The sequence below is a fragment of the Rissa tridactyla genome, chromosome 3 (assembly GCF_028500815.1).
Source record: "Rissa tridactyla isolate bRisTri1 chromosome 3, bRisTri1.patW.cur.20221130, whole genome shotgun sequence".
NCBI classification, from domain to species: Eukaryota; Metazoa; Chordata; class Aves; order Charadriiformes; family Laridae; genus Rissa; species Rissa tridactyla.
The window spans coordinates 41,938,542-41,957,002 of record NC_071468.1 but is presented as its reverse complement, the minus strand read 5'-3'; the positions used below and the strand labels follow the sequence as shown (position 1 = coordinate 41,957,002).

At 37.0% G+C, this 18,461-nt stretch overlaps 2 protein-coding genes across 14 annotated transcripts in view; one reads left to right on the top strand and one right to left on the bottom strand.

Moving 5' to 3' along the window:
* OPN3 (opsin 3) overlaps positions 1 to 18,461 on the bottom strand; it is a 120,131-nt gene that overhangs the window by 37,171 nt on the left and 64,499 nt on the right. For 10 of the 13 annotated variants that reach the window (XR_008465510.1, XM_054195728.1, XM_054195731.1 and 7 more), the window contains 2 exons: positions 10,240 to 10,307; positions 349 to 456 (listed from right to left, as the gene is read on the bottom strand). The gene's annotated coding sequence lies outside the window, so the exon portion shown is untranslated. Of the gene's footprint in view, positions 1 to 348; positions 1,067 to 10,239; positions 10,308 to 18,461 lie in introns of those variants that run through there. The other 3 variants (XM_054195729.1, XM_054195738.1, XM_054195740.1) reach the window with 2 other exon arrangements.
* Positions 1 to 18,461, top strand: part of WDR64 (WD repeat domain 64) — a 75,939-nt gene that overhangs the window by 1,887 nt on the left and 55,591 nt on the right. The window contains exons 2-6 of the mRNA XM_054195742.1: positions 369 to 520; positions 1,233 to 1,363; positions 10,856 to 10,958; positions 11,467 to 11,570; positions 13,558 to 13,587. Of these exons, the coding sequence (XP_054051717.1) occupies positions 369 to 520; positions 1,233 to 1,363; positions 10,856 to 10,958; positions 11,467 to 11,570; positions 13,558 to 13,587 (520 nt within the window). The remainder of the gene's footprint in view (positions 1 to 368; positions 521 to 1,232; positions 1,364 to 10,855; positions 10,959 to 11,466; positions 11,571 to 13,557; positions 13,588 to 18,461) is intronic.

Genomic DNA, 18,461 nt, shown 5'->3' with positions numbered 1-18,461 from the left:
AGCAGAATTGAACGCTGATGAAATTCTTGTCTGGCTCTGGAAGTGAGAAAGTTCATGCCTGTTCAACCACCAATTGCATGAGTTATCATGGAATAATCTCACATGCCAGGCTATTTGTGATCCTGGTTCATGACCTAGGGCCACTCAGTGATAGTGGGGGCTTGTGACATCAAAAGTTCACTAGTATGTTTGCCAGCTTGATATGCTAAGCCAGTCACCTCTTTTTTATTATGTAATGCTTAGCATACCTGTCATCCAGTTGCATATCAGATGAACTCATGTGGAGTTTAAGATTTAAGGGGCAAAACAAAGCTTGGACCAGGCTGTACGAAGAGCTCTCTGTCTTACCTTGTCCTCTTTTAATAAAGGATGTCTGAAAAGAAGGATTGTGATAAGGAGAGTTGCTCTGCTCTTGAAGTGCCAGATTTCAAGAATGCTTTGAAGCAGTTCCAGAAACTAGTTGAAAAAACAGTAACCCAGAAGACAAAGAAGAGATTAGGCTTGTATATTGAAGATGAGGGTAAGAGATACTCTTTCTGATGGAAAAGTGTAATTTTCATATGGAGAGAAGGTGTCCATAGAGACTAGACTATACGAAAGACTTCAAATTATATGTTCAAACTCTGACTTGATTTTTACAGGAAATAGGCAAATTGTGCTATGAGGGTTGTTTTCTCCTCCTGGTCAAACTTCTGGTAAATTTTAACACTATGATGATTGCTCACAAAATATAATTGGTGGAGTTGCCACATACATATGCAAGTTAGCACGGTGCAATGTTTCTAGTGATCTGTAAAAGCACGAACCCAATGAATTATGTAAATCCAGTTGCTTAATTGTAAATAACTAGGTGAAGTTTTGCTTTTTTCAATGCAAGTGGCTATTGTTGCATGAAACAATAAACTTTATCCCAGGACACCATTCAGGTTAATATCATCAAACCAGAATTGTGATATGAGAGTAAGGGAAGAAAGAAGAGGTGAGAATTTTTCACCTATTCTTTTATTCTTTTGTCTATCTGTTTCCTGTCATGTATTGCAAATCAGGTGGTTTTGAAAAAACTGAACATTAAGACTGAACTTTTTTTTTACCTTCCCCCCCTCTCCCCCCCCAAACTGCTTTAGTGAATACAGTCTGAGGAGCTGGAACTTGCATGCTATTGATATTGAAGGAGGGGGGATAACTTTACCGTGGCAGTTTTTAACTCTGTGGATATTGTTCCTCCCATACAGATGAGATAGACTATGATAAGTTCTATACAACTACACAGAAAATTTTTGGTCCAGAAATCAAGGATCGTAACGTTAAGGCCTTTTTCAGAAAGATTAGCAACAACCTTGATGCAAGGGCAGAATGGTGTGAGGTAAGGATTTCTAAAATTTTATTAAACGTCTACAATGAATTGGAATCCTAAAAGCTAACAGTATTAAGCTGTTGATTATGTGTTGTTCGTGAGTCTGTTGTTCATGAGCTCCATGGCATAATGGGGCACTCTCATGTTGTTATTTTTCCTGGCTACCATTCTTTTCCTAAAAAAAAAAATAAAATTTGGAAAATAGATATGCTTTTGAAACTAGAAAATTAGATAAAATGTATTGTGTCGGTTGATCTAGACAAAAGCTAAATTCAAGAACTGGCTTAGAGTACCTCACTTGTTGCTATGTTATCCTATTGAAGAAGTGACGTTTAATTTTAACAAGTCGAAGTAAACAATTTAGAAACTTGCACATGTCCATTTGTTCATTAAATGAAGGTTTCCAGAGACAACATTTGAAGATAGGAATCTAAAATTTGTCTTTGAAATTTCTCTTGTGAAATTTGAGTGGTGATATCCATTCCAGTATGTGTCTTGAGAGATGAAGGAGATTGTATTATTGTAAAATTTAGCTCTTTCTAGCTTGTGTTATTCTGTGCCCTATGCTATTATAATTTTAGTTTAAGAAAGAAAAATCCTACGCTCCTAGTGCCAAAACCTGGAATGTGAAGCTTAAGCATCAGAAGATCAGTATTCAGTCTAAGTGGAAGTTGTAAATATGAAAATAATCACCAGAGGCATCCCTGACTTATTTCACTAGTGTAAAGACTAGTTCTTTGAGGCCATCATAGCAATGAAAGATTAAGTATGATAGTTCTTTGCTGCCTTTCCCCACTTTTTCACGTGGGTAAGCAGGTGGGTATTTTGCAAATGACAGTGTTGTCTCTACAAGTGTTCTGCTAAGAGATTCCTTGTACTGGACTTTCTGCTGACTATCTCTGGCTAATTTCAGACTTCTAAATATATCATGCAAAACAGCTTTACACACGGGAGAAACCATGCTGCTAATTCTAGCAGATTCTTACGAGCAAGAACACTTTGCTCATACTCTACTATTTACAAAATCAGTCCAGTACTTTCAGCATGCAGGACTATTTTTTATTCCAAATATATATGATTTTTCCTATTCCACTCTTTCAAACTCTGAGAAGTATCTGTTCTTATTAAGGCATGCCATTGGAGGTCTGATAAGAAAGATTAATTAGAATGAATTAAATAAAGTCTGTCTAGTTATTTGTAAGTGAACTACTTTTCTATTTGTATCTATTTATTACATCAGCTGAACTTGCGAATCAAAATACTTATTAAACATTTATTATGCTCCACTTGTTTACGTGAGTTGAGGAAGTTGGCCCCTGTTCTCTCTGAACCAAGATCCTTGAGCCTATTATGTAGATGCGCATGGATACATGTTAAAGAATGACGTGACTAAATAAAAACATTTTTCCTGCTTGTTTTGTGAAAGAACACTGAGCTGTCTACCAGAACTGCTTATTCTTAAGCAAAATTTGATATACTAGACTCCTGACAAGGCAGCAGGATCTGGAGCACGGAGCCTGAGTATGTCCAGGTCTTCTCCTGAACCGCTCCACTGATATGCATTGGCCTTAGGCTTCTTGACAAAATACAAAATTTCTTATGACTACAGTATGCAATTTGTGCTCTGAGAAGTCTATCTTCAGCTAAACCATCAGCAATCCTTCCTTTCTTCTTTTTCCTCTCTTTTCTCTCTTTCTTCTGCTTCTTCTCCTTCCTTTTCTTCCCCTTTTCACAGAGATAAATCTGCCCTGTACTTTATAAATGTGAGGCATTACAAGTACGGCAGCATTTTAGTAGAGAGCTTTTAACCAAAGAATTCTGTATATGTTATTTGAGTCTGTAGATAGGTCAGGTCTATGAAATCCATTTTTCTGTCTCCAGTGGTGGTAAACAGCAAATCTTTGTAAAAAGTGTGTAAGAATGAGGTAACTATGAAATAATCGACCTGATTTACCCCTCTTAGCTTCTGGCTGCATATAGCTTAAGGTTTTTTCCGTGCCAGAGTTGCAAGTGCATACTGGTTTTAGTAACCCTTGATGGACTTTTAATATTTCTGTTTGTAAATTACTTCTGAACCCATCTAAAAAGATAACCTCATAGCATCCACGGTTTTACACATTTTGTGAAAACGTGTTGCCTTTTTTTTTGCATGTGTTATGAGAAATATGGTACACTTGCTCTAGAAAAGTCTTTTATTAAGGTATTTCCCACGGATAGTGTTTCAAGCACCTGTTCTATAAAAATGACTGATTTTTACATTGTTAGATCTCTTCCGTATCAAGACTATCCATGATCATACATTACTACAAGATTTTGTTTGTTTTCTACCTGAAGACAGAATTGTATGGATGGGACATAACTTGCAGCACACAGTAACTTTCTTGTGACAGCATAGGTGGCATTGGATATATGACAAGTCCTTGCTGGACTTATTGCCATAAAACAAGGTACTACCAAGGCACATGAACTATAAATTCATTAGCATATTTCCCCTTTATTTTACACTAGAACATCGCGTTATTATTTGAACCTTGAGGATACCCAACAACTGTTCCTTGCATGTTATCAACAATTGCTATCAAGTAATTTCCTAATACCACCCTAAAACCAGTGTGTTCAGTCCTTTCAATTTAATAAGCTTCTATATGGGAACATTTCTGGTTAATACCTTTCTTAACATTGTTTTTATTTGCAATGTCACATTACTCACAAACTTTACTTATGTCAGGCGTTAAAGATTTTCTTCAAGAAGGGACTGGGGGAAATCTGTGAAACAGTAGAGTACATCAAACATCATATAACTGACTACTAGTGAATTTGACTATAAGTCCTCTTTATCAGGTAGAAATTTAGGCCACATCCAATTCCTCTGATATTAAATTCACCTTGTGAGAGGTAAATTTGAAATCTTTTATCTATGAATGTCTCCTACTTGCATGTCACCCTTCTTCACTACTTCCTTTTTCAACACAGAATCATGGAATCATTTAGGTTGGAAAGGACTTTAAGGTCATTGAGTCCAACCATAAACCTAACACTGCCAAGTCCACCACTAAATCATGTCCCTAGGCCCCACATTTACACATCTTTTAAATACCTCCAGGGATGATGACTCAACCACTTCCCTGGGCAGCCTCTTCCAGTGCTTGACAACCCTTTTGGTGAAGAAATTTTTCCTAATATCCAATCTAAACCTCCCCTGGTGCAACTTGAGGAGATTTTCCTCTTGTCCTATCGGTTGTTACTTGGGAGAAGAGATTGACCCCTTTGCTACAACCTCCTTTCACGTAGTTGTAGAAAGCGATAAGGTCTCCCCTCAGCCTCCTTTTCTCCAGAATAAACAACCCCAGCTCCCTCAGCCGCTCCTCATAAGACTTGTGCTCTAGACCCTTTACCAGCTTTGTTGCGCTTCTTTGGACTTGCTCCAGCACCTCAATGGCCTTTTTTCTAGGGAGGGGCCCAAAACTGAATACAGTACTCGAGGTTCAACCTCACCAAGTGCCAAGTGCAGGGGGATGATCACTTCTCTAGTCCTGCTGGCCACACTATTTCTGATACAACATGAGAGGATACTTAAAGTCCTAGCTTTGCTCAGGACTTCTTTGAAGCTCTCTAAATACTAGGGGGGAAAAAGACTTTTCTGGATTTGCTGGTATATAATATACAAGCAAAGTTCTTGAAATGGCCAGCTGCCGTCAGACATACTGAAGTACTGCATCAGTCAAATTCTCATACTATTCAAAATTCTCTACTCCATTTCAAACTTCTTGCTGTTTTTTGCATGGGATTGGAGTGAATGAAAAGGAAGCAGCTGTTCAATAGACACAATTGAAATACCTTAGTCAAAATGCTTATGCATCCATCCCAAAAAATAGTTTTTAGACTGAAGAAAAACAGAGAAAGTTTTTTTTTTTTTCATTTTCTTTCTGTTTTCATTTGTCAGACTCTGAATTTGCTTTCATTTTAAGGATTTTTTACTTAAAACATCTGCATGTGAAGCTTTCCGGAACATACAGCTTTTTTATTTAAAGCATCTGTAATTGCAAAGACTTTTATCAAATTTCTCTCTGAAATTTCTTATTCTGGACAAGTCTCAAACAAATGGAGTGGGTGGATTAGTATGACCAGTAAAAGAACCCAACCCCAATATCAAAATGCAAAGACAACCATTATCCTGCCACACATTGTCAGGCGTTTCATTGCACCACCTTAAGGAGCTGGTTATGTCTTCAGCATTAAGCATTTGTCACTAAGCTGAACAGAGAACTGTTGAGAGCAACAGGGAGTCCTAGAAACTTTCTGCTGCCCAAAACATCCCACCTATCAGTTAAATGTTTTCCTGCAGTTCATGGCAGTTAAATATACAGGGCAAATCTTTGTGTGCGGATCTGATTCCACTCAAGAAAGCACTGTGTTATATTGAAATCCTAGGCTGACGAATGACAGCCTTTTAAAATGCCCTGTGCATAAACTTTCCTGGAAAAAGAGGAGCTTGGTAATCAATGAATCTTAGCATCTCACAGCATGCATTTCATGTAGAAGATGGATATCAAGTGAAATAGAAATCTTTATTGTTTCTCTGTTCAAAAGAATCCTGATTAAAGTGTTAGTGTGGGGAGGGGAGTTGTATTCTCTCTTGTGGGAAAAAATATTTAACATACAGTAACAGGAAATTCATCCATGATGGAAGTGGTAATTTAGTCATGAAATAGACAAAGATCAGACTATTTGAATTAGCTTCAGTCTGACACTGATTTTTTTACCTTGACATGGCCTTATTCAGCACAGTTTGAAATATAATACTGCATTGAAAAGCTGGAGTGAGTTTTTCACTTTTTTGGTTTTTTTTTCTGTTTAGTGGGAAATCTGATGGTGGTATGTATTTCAAGCTATCTGTACATTATAGAACATGTTATAAATCTAAGCTCTTTTCAGAACAAAAGGATAAGATTTGTTTTACAGGTAGGCTGAGTATAGACAGATGAAAATTGAAGTAAAAAAACTGCTGAATCCTGTAAGATTTAGCTTACACTGAAACAGAATAATCATTGCATTTATCATCTGGTTGTTGTCTAAGCCCAATTTACATAAACTGTAACTTCAGCAACAGCTTTTGATCTATTGTAATTGTGGTAACGTATTATTTGTAGTGATTGGACCAAAACAGATATTTCCAAGCTTATTTGAATGGGTTGTAATAAAATAAAATGGGATTGGTTTGTATCCTACATATTATGTGGTGGTGGTCTTTTTTAATTTTGTTTCTCTGACAAACTCTACTATTTCAAATTGGTACAGGTAATCCTGGAGAGTTACTAATGTCAGGAATGAAGGCAGTGTTCTTTGTTCTTCTCACTATGCCACAGGCTTATAACAGCGCTACAGCTGTAAAGTCTCCATCTCTTTTTCACCTCTTGACATTCAAAGATGTACACATTTACTTACTGGTGAGGATCATAGACCTTTTTTTTTCCTTCCAAATCTGTAGCTCTTCCTCTTAATTATTTTTATATTTAAGCTGACTCTATTTCACACTTGATCAGCCTAAGTCCCACTTGCTTTTCTCAACCTCCTTAGCCTTTTCATTCCTTTTAAGTGAAACTTCTTTTTTTCCAGGCAAAAAAAAAACCCCAAACCAAACAAATCTACTCCTTTACATGCTTGAAAACTCTATTGAAATGGTAATTGGCCTTTTAAGATTGGGAAGTATTCTGGGTATTCTAGTTGAGACCAGCTGTTATTTGAGAGAGATGCTGAAAGAGACAGATGTGCCTCTGTCCTGGTTTGACACACCAGCCTCCCATACTTGATACATTCATTCTTACAATGTTCATTAACCTACTAGTTATATTAGACAAATCACGTTTATAAACTGCAACTTAGACATATCATTAATTAGCCCCTGTGAACAATGCAAGTAGCCTCGATCTTAGTTCAGTTTCCTTTTTATCACTTAATTTTTCAAATGTATCATTGATAACTATTGCTTTCTTTAATATCCTAAATAGCCATCATTGCTTCTGCTCTCTGTGCTCTAGTTTTCTAATGATTTTTTTCTAAAAGGACTGTATTTCATCCCTGTTCTTCTGAGTTCCCCTGCTGCTTTTGGCACTGCTAAGCATGCCGTCAGTCTTGAAAGTCAAGGAAGAGGCATGCACATCATTTTGTTCCTTTGATACTTCTCTTTTATTATCTCTGACTCTCTCTCCTCCCACCCCCCTTTCCCAGAACTCTATCCCTGACCCTTTGTTCCTCTCTACCTACTCTCACAGATCTAATTTTTTCAAATTTACCTGTCCATATCTGGCCCCTCTTTAACTTGACAAAATCTCCCAAATATATTTCCATGACCTAAAATGTCATGGCCTTGTGTGACTGTTCCTGCTTCTTTATATCTTCCTGATATTTCTCTTTTTCAAGTACCTCCATGTTCAAGGTTTTCCTAAGTCTCTGGCAGTCTCCACAACAGTATAACCATACTCAAAGGACACTTTTTCATTAGAAAAAAATCACTAAAGTAATTTTAAATTTTCTCTTTAGTTATATTAGGATTTACCCTTAGTCATTTACTGGCTCCAAAATTTAAAAGACCTATCCTGGACAGTTTAGCAGCTGTCGTTTATCAATGAATTGGGAAACTGACCTCTGCATCTCTTTCCCAAATGTAGTTGGCACTTTGAAAGCTCTCGTTTTTTAGTGACTAAGATCTGAAAGATGTGTAAATTGCATTTTACTTCATCTTTTATGCTCTTTCTTAACCACTGGTAGACATTAGGGTGTGGGGCTTGTTCAGATTCCCTGTCTCCATGTTAGAGTCAGCAACAGCCATAAGTGCAGCCATAAGGGATTTCTAAAATGCCCTTTCTTTGGGCAGTGTTCTGCTTGCCGGGCAGAAACAAAAGATCAGATGTGGCATCACCTCATTTCTACAGGAAGTATGACAGGACACACCTTGGTAACTCACTGAGAACTTCCACCTCTGTTGGCTTTAGGGCATCTACTGGAGTAGCCCTACCACTGCATCTGGCATTCTGTCAGGACTCAGGATCGACCTGATACCAGGTCGGTCTATCATTAAAGAAAAAGTCCTCCCATCAAAATCTTAGTTCCCAGAAAGGTGAAGGGCTTGTTCTCCACTGCCTGGAAAATGGGAACATACACTTCAGAAAGCAAAATGTCAGTCCTGTCTTCAATTAATGTGAGATAAAGCATCCAGGTAAGTACAGAACAACTAGCCTCACCTTGATTCTTGGTGAAGCAATTAATTCTGGAAACCATTTCCAACCACACACAGGACAAGAAAGTGAACAGGAGTAGTCAGCATGGATTTACAAAGGGGCAATCATAGCAATCATGTTTAACCAACCTGATAGGATTCTACAATGAGGTGACTAGCTTGGTGGGTAAGGAGAGAGCAGTGAATGTTGTTTATCTCAACTTTAGTAAGGTTTCTGACATTGTCTCCCATAACATACTTGTAGATGTGGTGACAAAGTAAGGGTTAAATAAGTGGGCAATGAGGTGGAAAGAATACTGGCTGAACCTCTAAGTGATACAGAACCCAGCTGGAGGCAAGTCACTAGTGGTGCGTGCTGGGGTCAATATTGGAGCCAATACTGTTTAACATCTTCATTAATGACCTGGACAATGGGAGAGAGTGCACTCAGCAAATTTGCAAATACAAAACTGGGAGGAATGACTGATAAACCAGAGGGTTGTGCTGCTGCCATTCAGAGGGACCTCAACAGGCTAGAGAAATGGGCTGACAGGCAATGGGCACTATTCTGTGATGTGAACTGAAACACATGAAATTCCATTTGAACACATATGTGAACATGAGTGTGACCAAACACTGGAACAAATTGCCCAAGAGTTTGTGGAGTCTCCATCCTTAGAGATATTCAAAACCCAACTGGACACAGTCCTGGGCAACTTGGTGTAGCTGACCCTGCTTGGAGAGGGGGATTGGACTAAATGATCCCAAGAGGTCCTTTTCAACCTCATGACCTTGTGATTCTGTGATTCTGTTAACACTGTCTTTATACATATTATAGGTGCAAACCTGCTACAAGAATATTAACTGATGATAGTGGAAAGGATACATCCTTGATTTTGGGGGGAAATGCTCCATTATAATGTTCTTGACACGGCAGTTCTTTCAGAACCCTTTTATTTAATACTAAAAAATTGGGGGATTTAGAAGTAACTTAAAACAGTGAGAACCAATTGTGAAAATGCTGTAACAAGGAAGAGAGTCCATCTGTACGAATTACTAGTATTACCATTTTTTGATTCATGCTGGATATTACGAAGATCATGTTATTATGACTTTGCAGAAGGAGCACACATCTGGAATTTAGGATACTAAATCTTGCATCCTGTTTGGATACAGGATGGAAAGACAAGGTGATATTATAAGAAACTAGAAAGAGGAATGTAACAAGCTGTAATAGACACATGATGTCTTGACTGATGATGTATGATAGATAATTGTATGTATGGTAAGGAGGGAGTTGTGAAGTGAAAGATGAAGAGTAACATTGTGTAAGAATTTATTTTTTTTTTGAATGATGTACATCTGAATCTCTCAAAGAAGAAAAATGAGAGAGTTCTGTTGTATAACATGAAAAATGTTGAACTAGAAAAAAGTGCAAAGTTTTGCCTTGCATCCAAAGGGGCATTGCTTTTAGTACTCAGGAACAAAAATGAGTATTTATAATGTCCATAATATGAGGCAGGAGATTAAAAAGTATCTGTACAGCTGAATGGGGCTGAACTCATTTCCTGAGGAAATTACTAACCTACTCTTAGACACAGAGCTTGAGGTTTAGAGAGCATTTCAGCTGAAGTATTGTCACACCCTGGAACAAAAATGAGCTACTCACCTGAATATCCTGTGTGGGGGTCTCCATCATGGTCAGTACGTGGAACATTGCCAGGCTTAGGGAGATGGCTGAAAAAGAATTTTAAAAAATGGACTTTATATTCAATTTTTTCAGGCAAATGGAAATCTACATATCTTTATGGAAAAGCTGCTCTTCTGTGTAGGTTAAACCACCATGCTAATTTGAATCTCTCCATTTAAAAGCACAGAGAAGTCTGTTTTGTCTGCCTTTTACTGTTTTTTCTTCTAGCTGAGGTCTAGTTGAGGAAGCACAACTAGGTAAAACTGGAAAAAGGAAATTGAAGATTATTATTTACAAACAATCATTACAAGGCAAAGCTGTACTAACAGCTTTATCAATTAGAGGGGTTTTATTCCCAGAAGCCCTGTGTATGCTGGCTTCTTTCCAAACAATGAAGAAAGATTGTGCCTGAGTAGCAGATCTCAGCAATCTAAAGTCATATTGACAGATAATGGTTAAAGCAAGTAACACTAGGAAACTTACTCAAAGAATATTAAATGATAAAAATGTCAGATAAATATTCGACGTAATAACATATATTCCAGAAGTAGTTTTGTTATAAATTGCTTGTTTTTTTCTGTTTTGGTTTGTTTAGATTTTTGGCTATTTCATAGGAGAAAGTGATGCTGTATCTTCCCAGCTGAAAGAAGAAAACATGGTTTTCCTTGTATCTGAAAAACAGCAGATTACTCATGCAGGTGACATACTTCATCTTGTATCCAAAACTAATTTTTTTTAATGCCGTGTGTTGCACACTTTATTTAAAAAGTACAGTAATAGTAATATAATCTCAGGTCTGTGATTATTATTCAAGCTTCTTGTGTTCCAAAATACATGTTTTTTTACTAAACTCATTGTGTCTGAACAGTCCATTGCTGCCTTGCCCAGTTCTCTATTTTCCTAAATTATTTTGAGATTATGAATTTTTCTGACTCAGACTACTTATTTATGCAATTATTCTTTGCCTTTCAGTATTTTTTAAATAATGTAGAAAGAACTAGCACATCCATAATGCATTAATGCTATTTAAAAATGCAACGTGTCTATTTAAATCAAGTATAGGATAATCTATGATATAATGCATTGCAGCCTTGAAGTTAGTACTCATATGCATTTCAGGAAGAGAAATAGTTATTGCTATTACAGTTCTATTTGTTTAGATTTTCTGTGTCTGTAAAATGAAGAGTAATACTTTGTCATTGACAGTTGTCAAGAGACAAGATGTGATTAAGAGTATAGTGAAGGTGCCCCATCTGGATTTCACAGTAACATCCTCTCAGAAAGGAGTGCTAACTATTTTTAACAACCAGGTAATTCTGTTTTTATTATTTCATTAGACAGTACTTATGGGAACTAAGTGAACTAGCATGCAAACTTACCCATAAAAAAAAGCTAGATATCTTTTTTTTATTAAAGTTAACTTTATTTTTATGTAGGGTAGGAAATATACATTGTTATTTTCAATTGTAAACCTACTGAACAGTCCAAAGAAGCTGATAAAAAGTAGAGATGGCTAATAAAAGACATTCTTAACAGAAGTTAGTTTAATAGAAAATAATCTGCATTTCTTTTTAGAAGTATCCCTTAATACAAAATATGCTGTTGGAATTAACTTTTGCATATAGAGTGAAAACCAGAGAATTAACTATTTTCTACAGCTACTGAGGGTATCTTGAATGGACAGAAACACCAGTTTTTTGCAAAGAAGTTATTAAATACAGCAACATCTAGAAGCTTGAAAGTCTTGAATTTTCTGACAGTCTGCATGACACTGCTTCACAGTAACTCTCCTCATCAGCAAACTGTAAGGAGATCTGTACCATTTTAAATAGAAGTTCAGGCTCAAGATGGTATTAAAGTACAATTTGTAAATGAGTCTCCCAGGTGGTTATATTACTATTTAGAGATATGTACTTCTAGATGCTATGAGGTATATCACATATCTATGTTTATTGGCACTTTACAGTTGTACAATTTTAATGCAAGCAGTTTATTAAAAATTGTTTCAGACAATGCAGTAAAGCTTTAAAACAGTACTGATGCTTTCTAGGGGTTTCAGCTAACTGGTGCATAATGCTTATGACAGGAGCGTGTAAAGCAAGAAAGGTCTCCTGTGGATGATTATGGAATGATGTGGATGATGTGGAATAAAGTAATACTGCAGTTTGGGGAAATACTGAAATAATTTATTTGAAAGCCTAGTTCTCTGTCCTCCAGAGCATTATCCCTCTTATGTTCCTACAAAAAATAATTTCACAAAGTATAATGCTAAAAATAGCTCTCTTCCCCACCCCCACGTCCCCATGCTCTTTTTAAGTTTAATTGCTGCCTCCTCATAGACTGGACTGATGTCACTCTGACATCAATGGCTGCAGTGTAAATGATTTTACACACAGCTGATTAATGCAGTGAATTGAAGACCTCAAATCCCACTTACAAAACTGTATCTTCTGAAAGTGACCAAGGCATTATGACAGCAGTCCTTTACTCATGGTATGAACTCTGATCTGAGTTGATCTGAGCAAATTACTTTTGACTTCATTAGAATTGCTCCGATGCATCATGATGCAAGCAAGAGAAAACTCTAGTTGTTTATCATTGCAGTCATTTGAGTCCTGTTGCTACATTATGACTTCACATCACAAAGGCAAATATAGAGTTGCCATGTTTTGCATCATTCTTATCTCAAAGACCAAGGATTTAAAAAGACCTGGCCTTAAAATCTCAGCTAGTGAGTTGTTTTGTCTAGATTGGTTTTGCAGCATATTGGTAAGGGAATATGAAGATGCTTGCCCTGAAGATGTTGATTGGTGGGACTTGTGCTCTGGGTGGAGGGGCCAAAATATGAGTTCTTGAGCAATGTATTGACAAATAGACAGTATCTGTATGCCACATCCCACCTCTTACAGGAGTTGGAGTTGTTCTAGCTGTGAAGAACTATTAGAAGCACAATTCCATCAGAACAGATGATCCGTACTCCACTGGAAAAAATGGGCATTTTTTTTACCTATTTTGCTCACTCCAACATCTCAGTGTAAAAAAAAAAAAAACAAAAAACAACCCAACAAACAAACAATTAAATACCTGTGAGAGAAAGAGAGGGTTTAAGTTCCTCACTATATACAGGGGAACAGACAGTAGATGTGCTAAAGATCTTTCTCAGAAGATCTTAACCACAAACTCTTTCCGTTGGCTATCATTGTTCTGTTCTGCCTGTGATACACGAGAGCTGACTGGGTCCAGACTTTTAATTTAATTGCTAACTTGTTATTGTGACACGTATTTTTGTTTTTTCAGATGAAAGTTATGGCAACGACCAGTGTTGAAGTAAGTTAATTTTCCTCCTTCTATTATGTCATTTGAATTAAAAATCAGGAGGTACTAAAGTGAAATAATTAGAAATCAAGCATTATTCTAATGCTATTTCCAACCTGGAGACTTCTGCATAATATAGCAGAGGGTGCTATAGGTTAAACAGGTTCAATTTATTCCTTTCAATTATAGAAACAATTAGGTAACTTGATTTCTTTCCTCTGATAAAAAGAAACCTCACATAAATGTTGTTTTTTCTACCAAATTATCTTTTACCCATAACATTTCGAGAATTTTTTCTTCTAAGATCTAACACTTCAATTGTCACTATAAAATTGAAATAAGAAAAATTATAAGATCACTAGTGAAAACTAGTTCTGCATCTTGCTAGGTAGATTGGTTGGCTACACAGTATATACTTTAAAGCTCATTTTTACCCTGGGACTTTATGTAATGACCTCCCTTCTGATGACCTGCAACAAGAGAACTGTCACCGGTCTTTACAATGTGACATGAACCCTTGCTCTAAAAGTCCATGGAGGTATCTTCTGCCAGAGGGCGGTGCATTTTATTGATTATCTCTTACATATTGTAGATGTTCTAAAAGCGATAGAAATACTCCAGAACACAGGTCCTACTACTCCAACTCAGAGAACATCTCTGGGCCTGGGTTGCATTTAATTTGTTGCAAGGACTAATCCAAACTGTAGAATCAATGCAGAGAGGTAAACCATGAGAAACGTTTTTGGGACATATCAACTTTTGGAAACTTTGACTAGAATCAGCTTAGAGCTTCTCCTACAGCTGTATTACAGGACTGAATTTTAGTAGTTTGTTCCTGCTTTGATTGTAGGAACAAATTCCCCAGTCAAAATATGAAAAGGTAGGATCAGAACAATGTTTGGTGCTTGTCCCCCGAGACGCCAAGGGGAAGAAGCTGGAGGGTCAGCCTGATGCTGCAGTGGGCAGTATGCAGCAGCAGAGTCCTCTTCCTCTCTGAGCGCTAAAGCACTAATCTTTGAATTAAAATTAGAATATACTTAGAATCCTCAGTAGATGTGGAGGTCTTTTTGCTGTGTCAGTAGGACGATACTTGGCAGCCATGGCAGAATCAGGCACTGTTGAAGGACATCTCTGCCATAAAAAATGTGAAAGAAGCATGTTTTAACATAAAGGTATCTCTCAGTATTACGGTGCAATACCATAATTGTTAGGATTGTGATTCCAAACAGATACCATGTCAAAACTTGTAGTTTAGCATCCGCAAATAACACTGTTTAGTATCTGTGAGCACCCACTCTGTTCAGCTCTGCACCAGATCTGTGTGGCCTAGCCTGATCTGCTGCCTTTGTTGTCATGTGCCACTCTCCCATCCTTTCCCAGCTGAGATGGTTCCACTTTTTCAGCCTTCCCTAGGAAAGGGAAGGTTATAAATAGTTTGGATTCCTCTCCCTTGGGGTGGAGGATCATTGCTGCTGAGGATCAGTTGGGATCATTACTGCTGAACATGGCAGTCTCTACTACAGGGTAGTAAAGTCTTTTAGAGGAAATCTTTGGCTTCCCAGGGACACTGGGGAGCTGACAGATTGTGAAAGGAAAAGAGAAACCCATGCATACAACTGTATGAAATCCTTCTGGCTCTACGTCTGAAAGATTTAATGGTATTTGATGATGTCATGTAACTTTGTTTTTGTTGCTATATTCACTTTTGTAGTATCACAATTGTGAAATTTTCAGGTGGTGTAGTTAAAAACAACCCTTTTCTGCTTCCTGCTCTGCCTTGTCTTAGAGAATATGTGAGCTTATTTAACACTCTTATTTAAGTGTTTAATTGTTAAGGACAATCCTGTCCTTAGACAATTTACTTTCTACTCATCCTTCCTCTAACTACTGCACTGAAAATAGAATGAAAATAGCTATTGCTGAGCTTGAGGTTGAACTTTTTGATGGTTGTTAAAAGGCTTTCATGTTTGCAGAACGTATTTTAAGCTATTTTATTCTTAAAATGGAAATTATATATCCTTATCCCAAACCACAGTGAAATAAAGTTTTGGATTGTTTTGAGAGAATAAATTCCATGTTCTAGGCAGTTGAAATGTATGATGCTACAAATTTATAAACTTGGGGATTGTTTGAGAGCTATAAGTCTAGAATTGGTTGGGTTTTTTATTTTAAAATATGCTTATTAAAACTGAAGCTTTGCATTTTAATAGCTTTTATCTAAACACTTAGTAAAAATCAAAGGTCAATGTCTTAAGTGAGTGTAAATCATCACCCACCATTTTCTTATTAAAGATGTGGTGAACTATACTAGTTGAAGACCTCAGCACCAAATGGTTATAAAGTACAACTATGAAAAATACTTCATTATTAATTTCTGAATAGCTAAAGAGAGAAAGCTGCCTTTGCCTTGCAGGGCTTACATTTCTTTTTTTCAGATCTACAGAAATAACAGTCCATTCTTTCCTCACTGCAATTATTATGCCATTTTCACCTGTTTTAACATCATCATCAGTACTAGCACTAGCTAATCAATCAAGCTATATATTTGTAGGCATCTTTGTGCAAATCAAGTAAGGTACTGAATTCAGAGATAAGTTAGCAGACTCCAAACATACCATCCATTGATAAACAATGGCGTGTGTAGAGGGTGGCTAACAAATTGCAGAATAATCCTTAGGGTCCTCTACCCTCTACCAGCCAGTGTTCTCATTCTTAAGGTGTTTCAGAACAGAGACTTATTCAACCAGAGCAACAGAGGCCTGGGCCCTGAAGACATTAAGACAGAAAGGCTGTGAAACACAGTAGTTCTAGGAATAAAATCCAGTGGATTGCAGCCATCAGGACTTTCCCAGCATCATAATGGCATAAACAGAACATGAACTATGAGTACAGAATATTCAGGGATGTTATGGAGAACATGTCACTTCAAGAAAACCCGGTTTCATTTCTTTATGAGATTATGGGACTGAGTGAAAAGTATAGAGGCATAAATATAACACACTTAAAACTCTGTATAGTATTCAATCATACAACTTTTCTGTTTTAAAATATGACCACTGAAAAAAAACACTAGAGTGCCTGTTAAATGGATTAAGAATTTTCCAACTGACAGATCCCAAAAATAGTAGCATGGAATCATCATTGAATGATGATGTGAATACCGGTAGTGAACAAGTCACTTCTCTTTAAGAATGGAAATGAAATTACTTTTAAATATAGCATAGAAAAGCATAAACAGACCCAGTGGATGAGCCAGACAAGCTGAAACAGAAAATGTACTGACAATGAAGGAGTGAAGATAGAGCCCTTGAGTGACAGGATGGAACAAGGAAATAATGAAAAGGTTGATCTGGTGCAGCTGCCTGGCTCATCTGTCAAGTACGGCAGTGCTAAAGGAAATTCTTACAGCCTTTGCTCTCAAGCTGGAACTAGGCAGCATGTTTTGCTTATAGTCTCTGGCAGATTTCTGCCAGACTTCTGCCTTCTATCAGCCACTTCTCAGCGTATCAAATTAATCTATTAATTTCTGCATTACTCTCTTCAGGACTTTCATACTAGTAGTTTCTGAGTAGTCTCAAGAAACAGTAGGAGCCTGTTTTGGTCAAGAACTTTAATTCTGGATCTTAAGGATGGAGCACCATGCTCTGCTGTTTACACAGCCTGTTTATTCCACAGGCTGAGGTCCTTGAACAAGACCTGCCTGGAAGGCAGTGCTGGCTAACTTGAATAATCTCTCTGTTTCTGTTAGGCTCTAAACTTCTCAGTGGACATTCTCTGGAGCATGCTATGCAGGAAGACAAACTCAGTTATTATAGTGATCTCTCCAGGCCTTTATATCCACTGATATTTGGTGTAATTTAAGTAATTTTACTGGAATTATTAAAGACACATTTAGTGCAGTTTGTCTTAAAATGAGAATCTTTTGGTTATATACATGAAAACACTTCTATCGCTGCCTGTTCCAGGAAGTGTCAATTTCTCTATGCTGGATCTTTCCCTGACTGGCAACTTCTAATAAACTGGTGCAATAAACACACTTTTTCCTACTTTTGCTCTTATATTATCAAGTATGACTGTGCTTATAAATAATGCAAAAGAAAAGAAGAGGATAAATCTGGAGTATATTCTACCAATCCTTGCTTTCTGCTGGCAAATACAAGTGTGTCATGTGTTGAAACCTTTTTTTCAGATACTTTTCTAGACTGACAGTCAGTAATTAGAAATATTTATCTCCTATAGAGAGGAAAATCTTACAAGAGAAATTCTGTCTTGGTTGAAGCCTTTGGCCAACATTTACCTCCTGTTGGAATGTTCATTGTTTTTCTACCTGTGTCTTTTTCCTTTCATTCAAAGTACATTGCAGTTCAGATGCTGTAAGGAAAATGTGGAGGTGTACATCATATGGTTTTATTTGTATGTATATTAGACATAAGTTGGTGTATGTAGCCTTTGTGTAGAACTTGTAAAAATAACTTCATATGAACCCACATTCTTATTTACTCTTCAAACCAGAATAGTTTTAATGCTTCTTAGGTTGTAGTTTCTGAAAGTTTTTCTCTCCTTTCTAGTGAAATATTATCTTAATGATAATCATGTCTCTAAGCCAGTGAATGCTACAATACAATGACTGGGATGCTTCATTATAAAAGAATGATCAAGCTCAATTTTACTGTTTAATTTTAAATGTTTACTTAAACAGGCCTTTCCCTCGATGAATTAGAGCATAGAGCTGTTCCTATTTGGAGTAAAAGCAGTCAGAGCAGAAGGCACGTGTTATTCCTACATCTGTTTCCCTTTCACTGCTAATTCTTTAGGGGAGTAATAGTTCTCAGCCCTATAAGAGAAGGATCTTCCCTGAGAACTTACTGAAATGGAAATGAAATGGA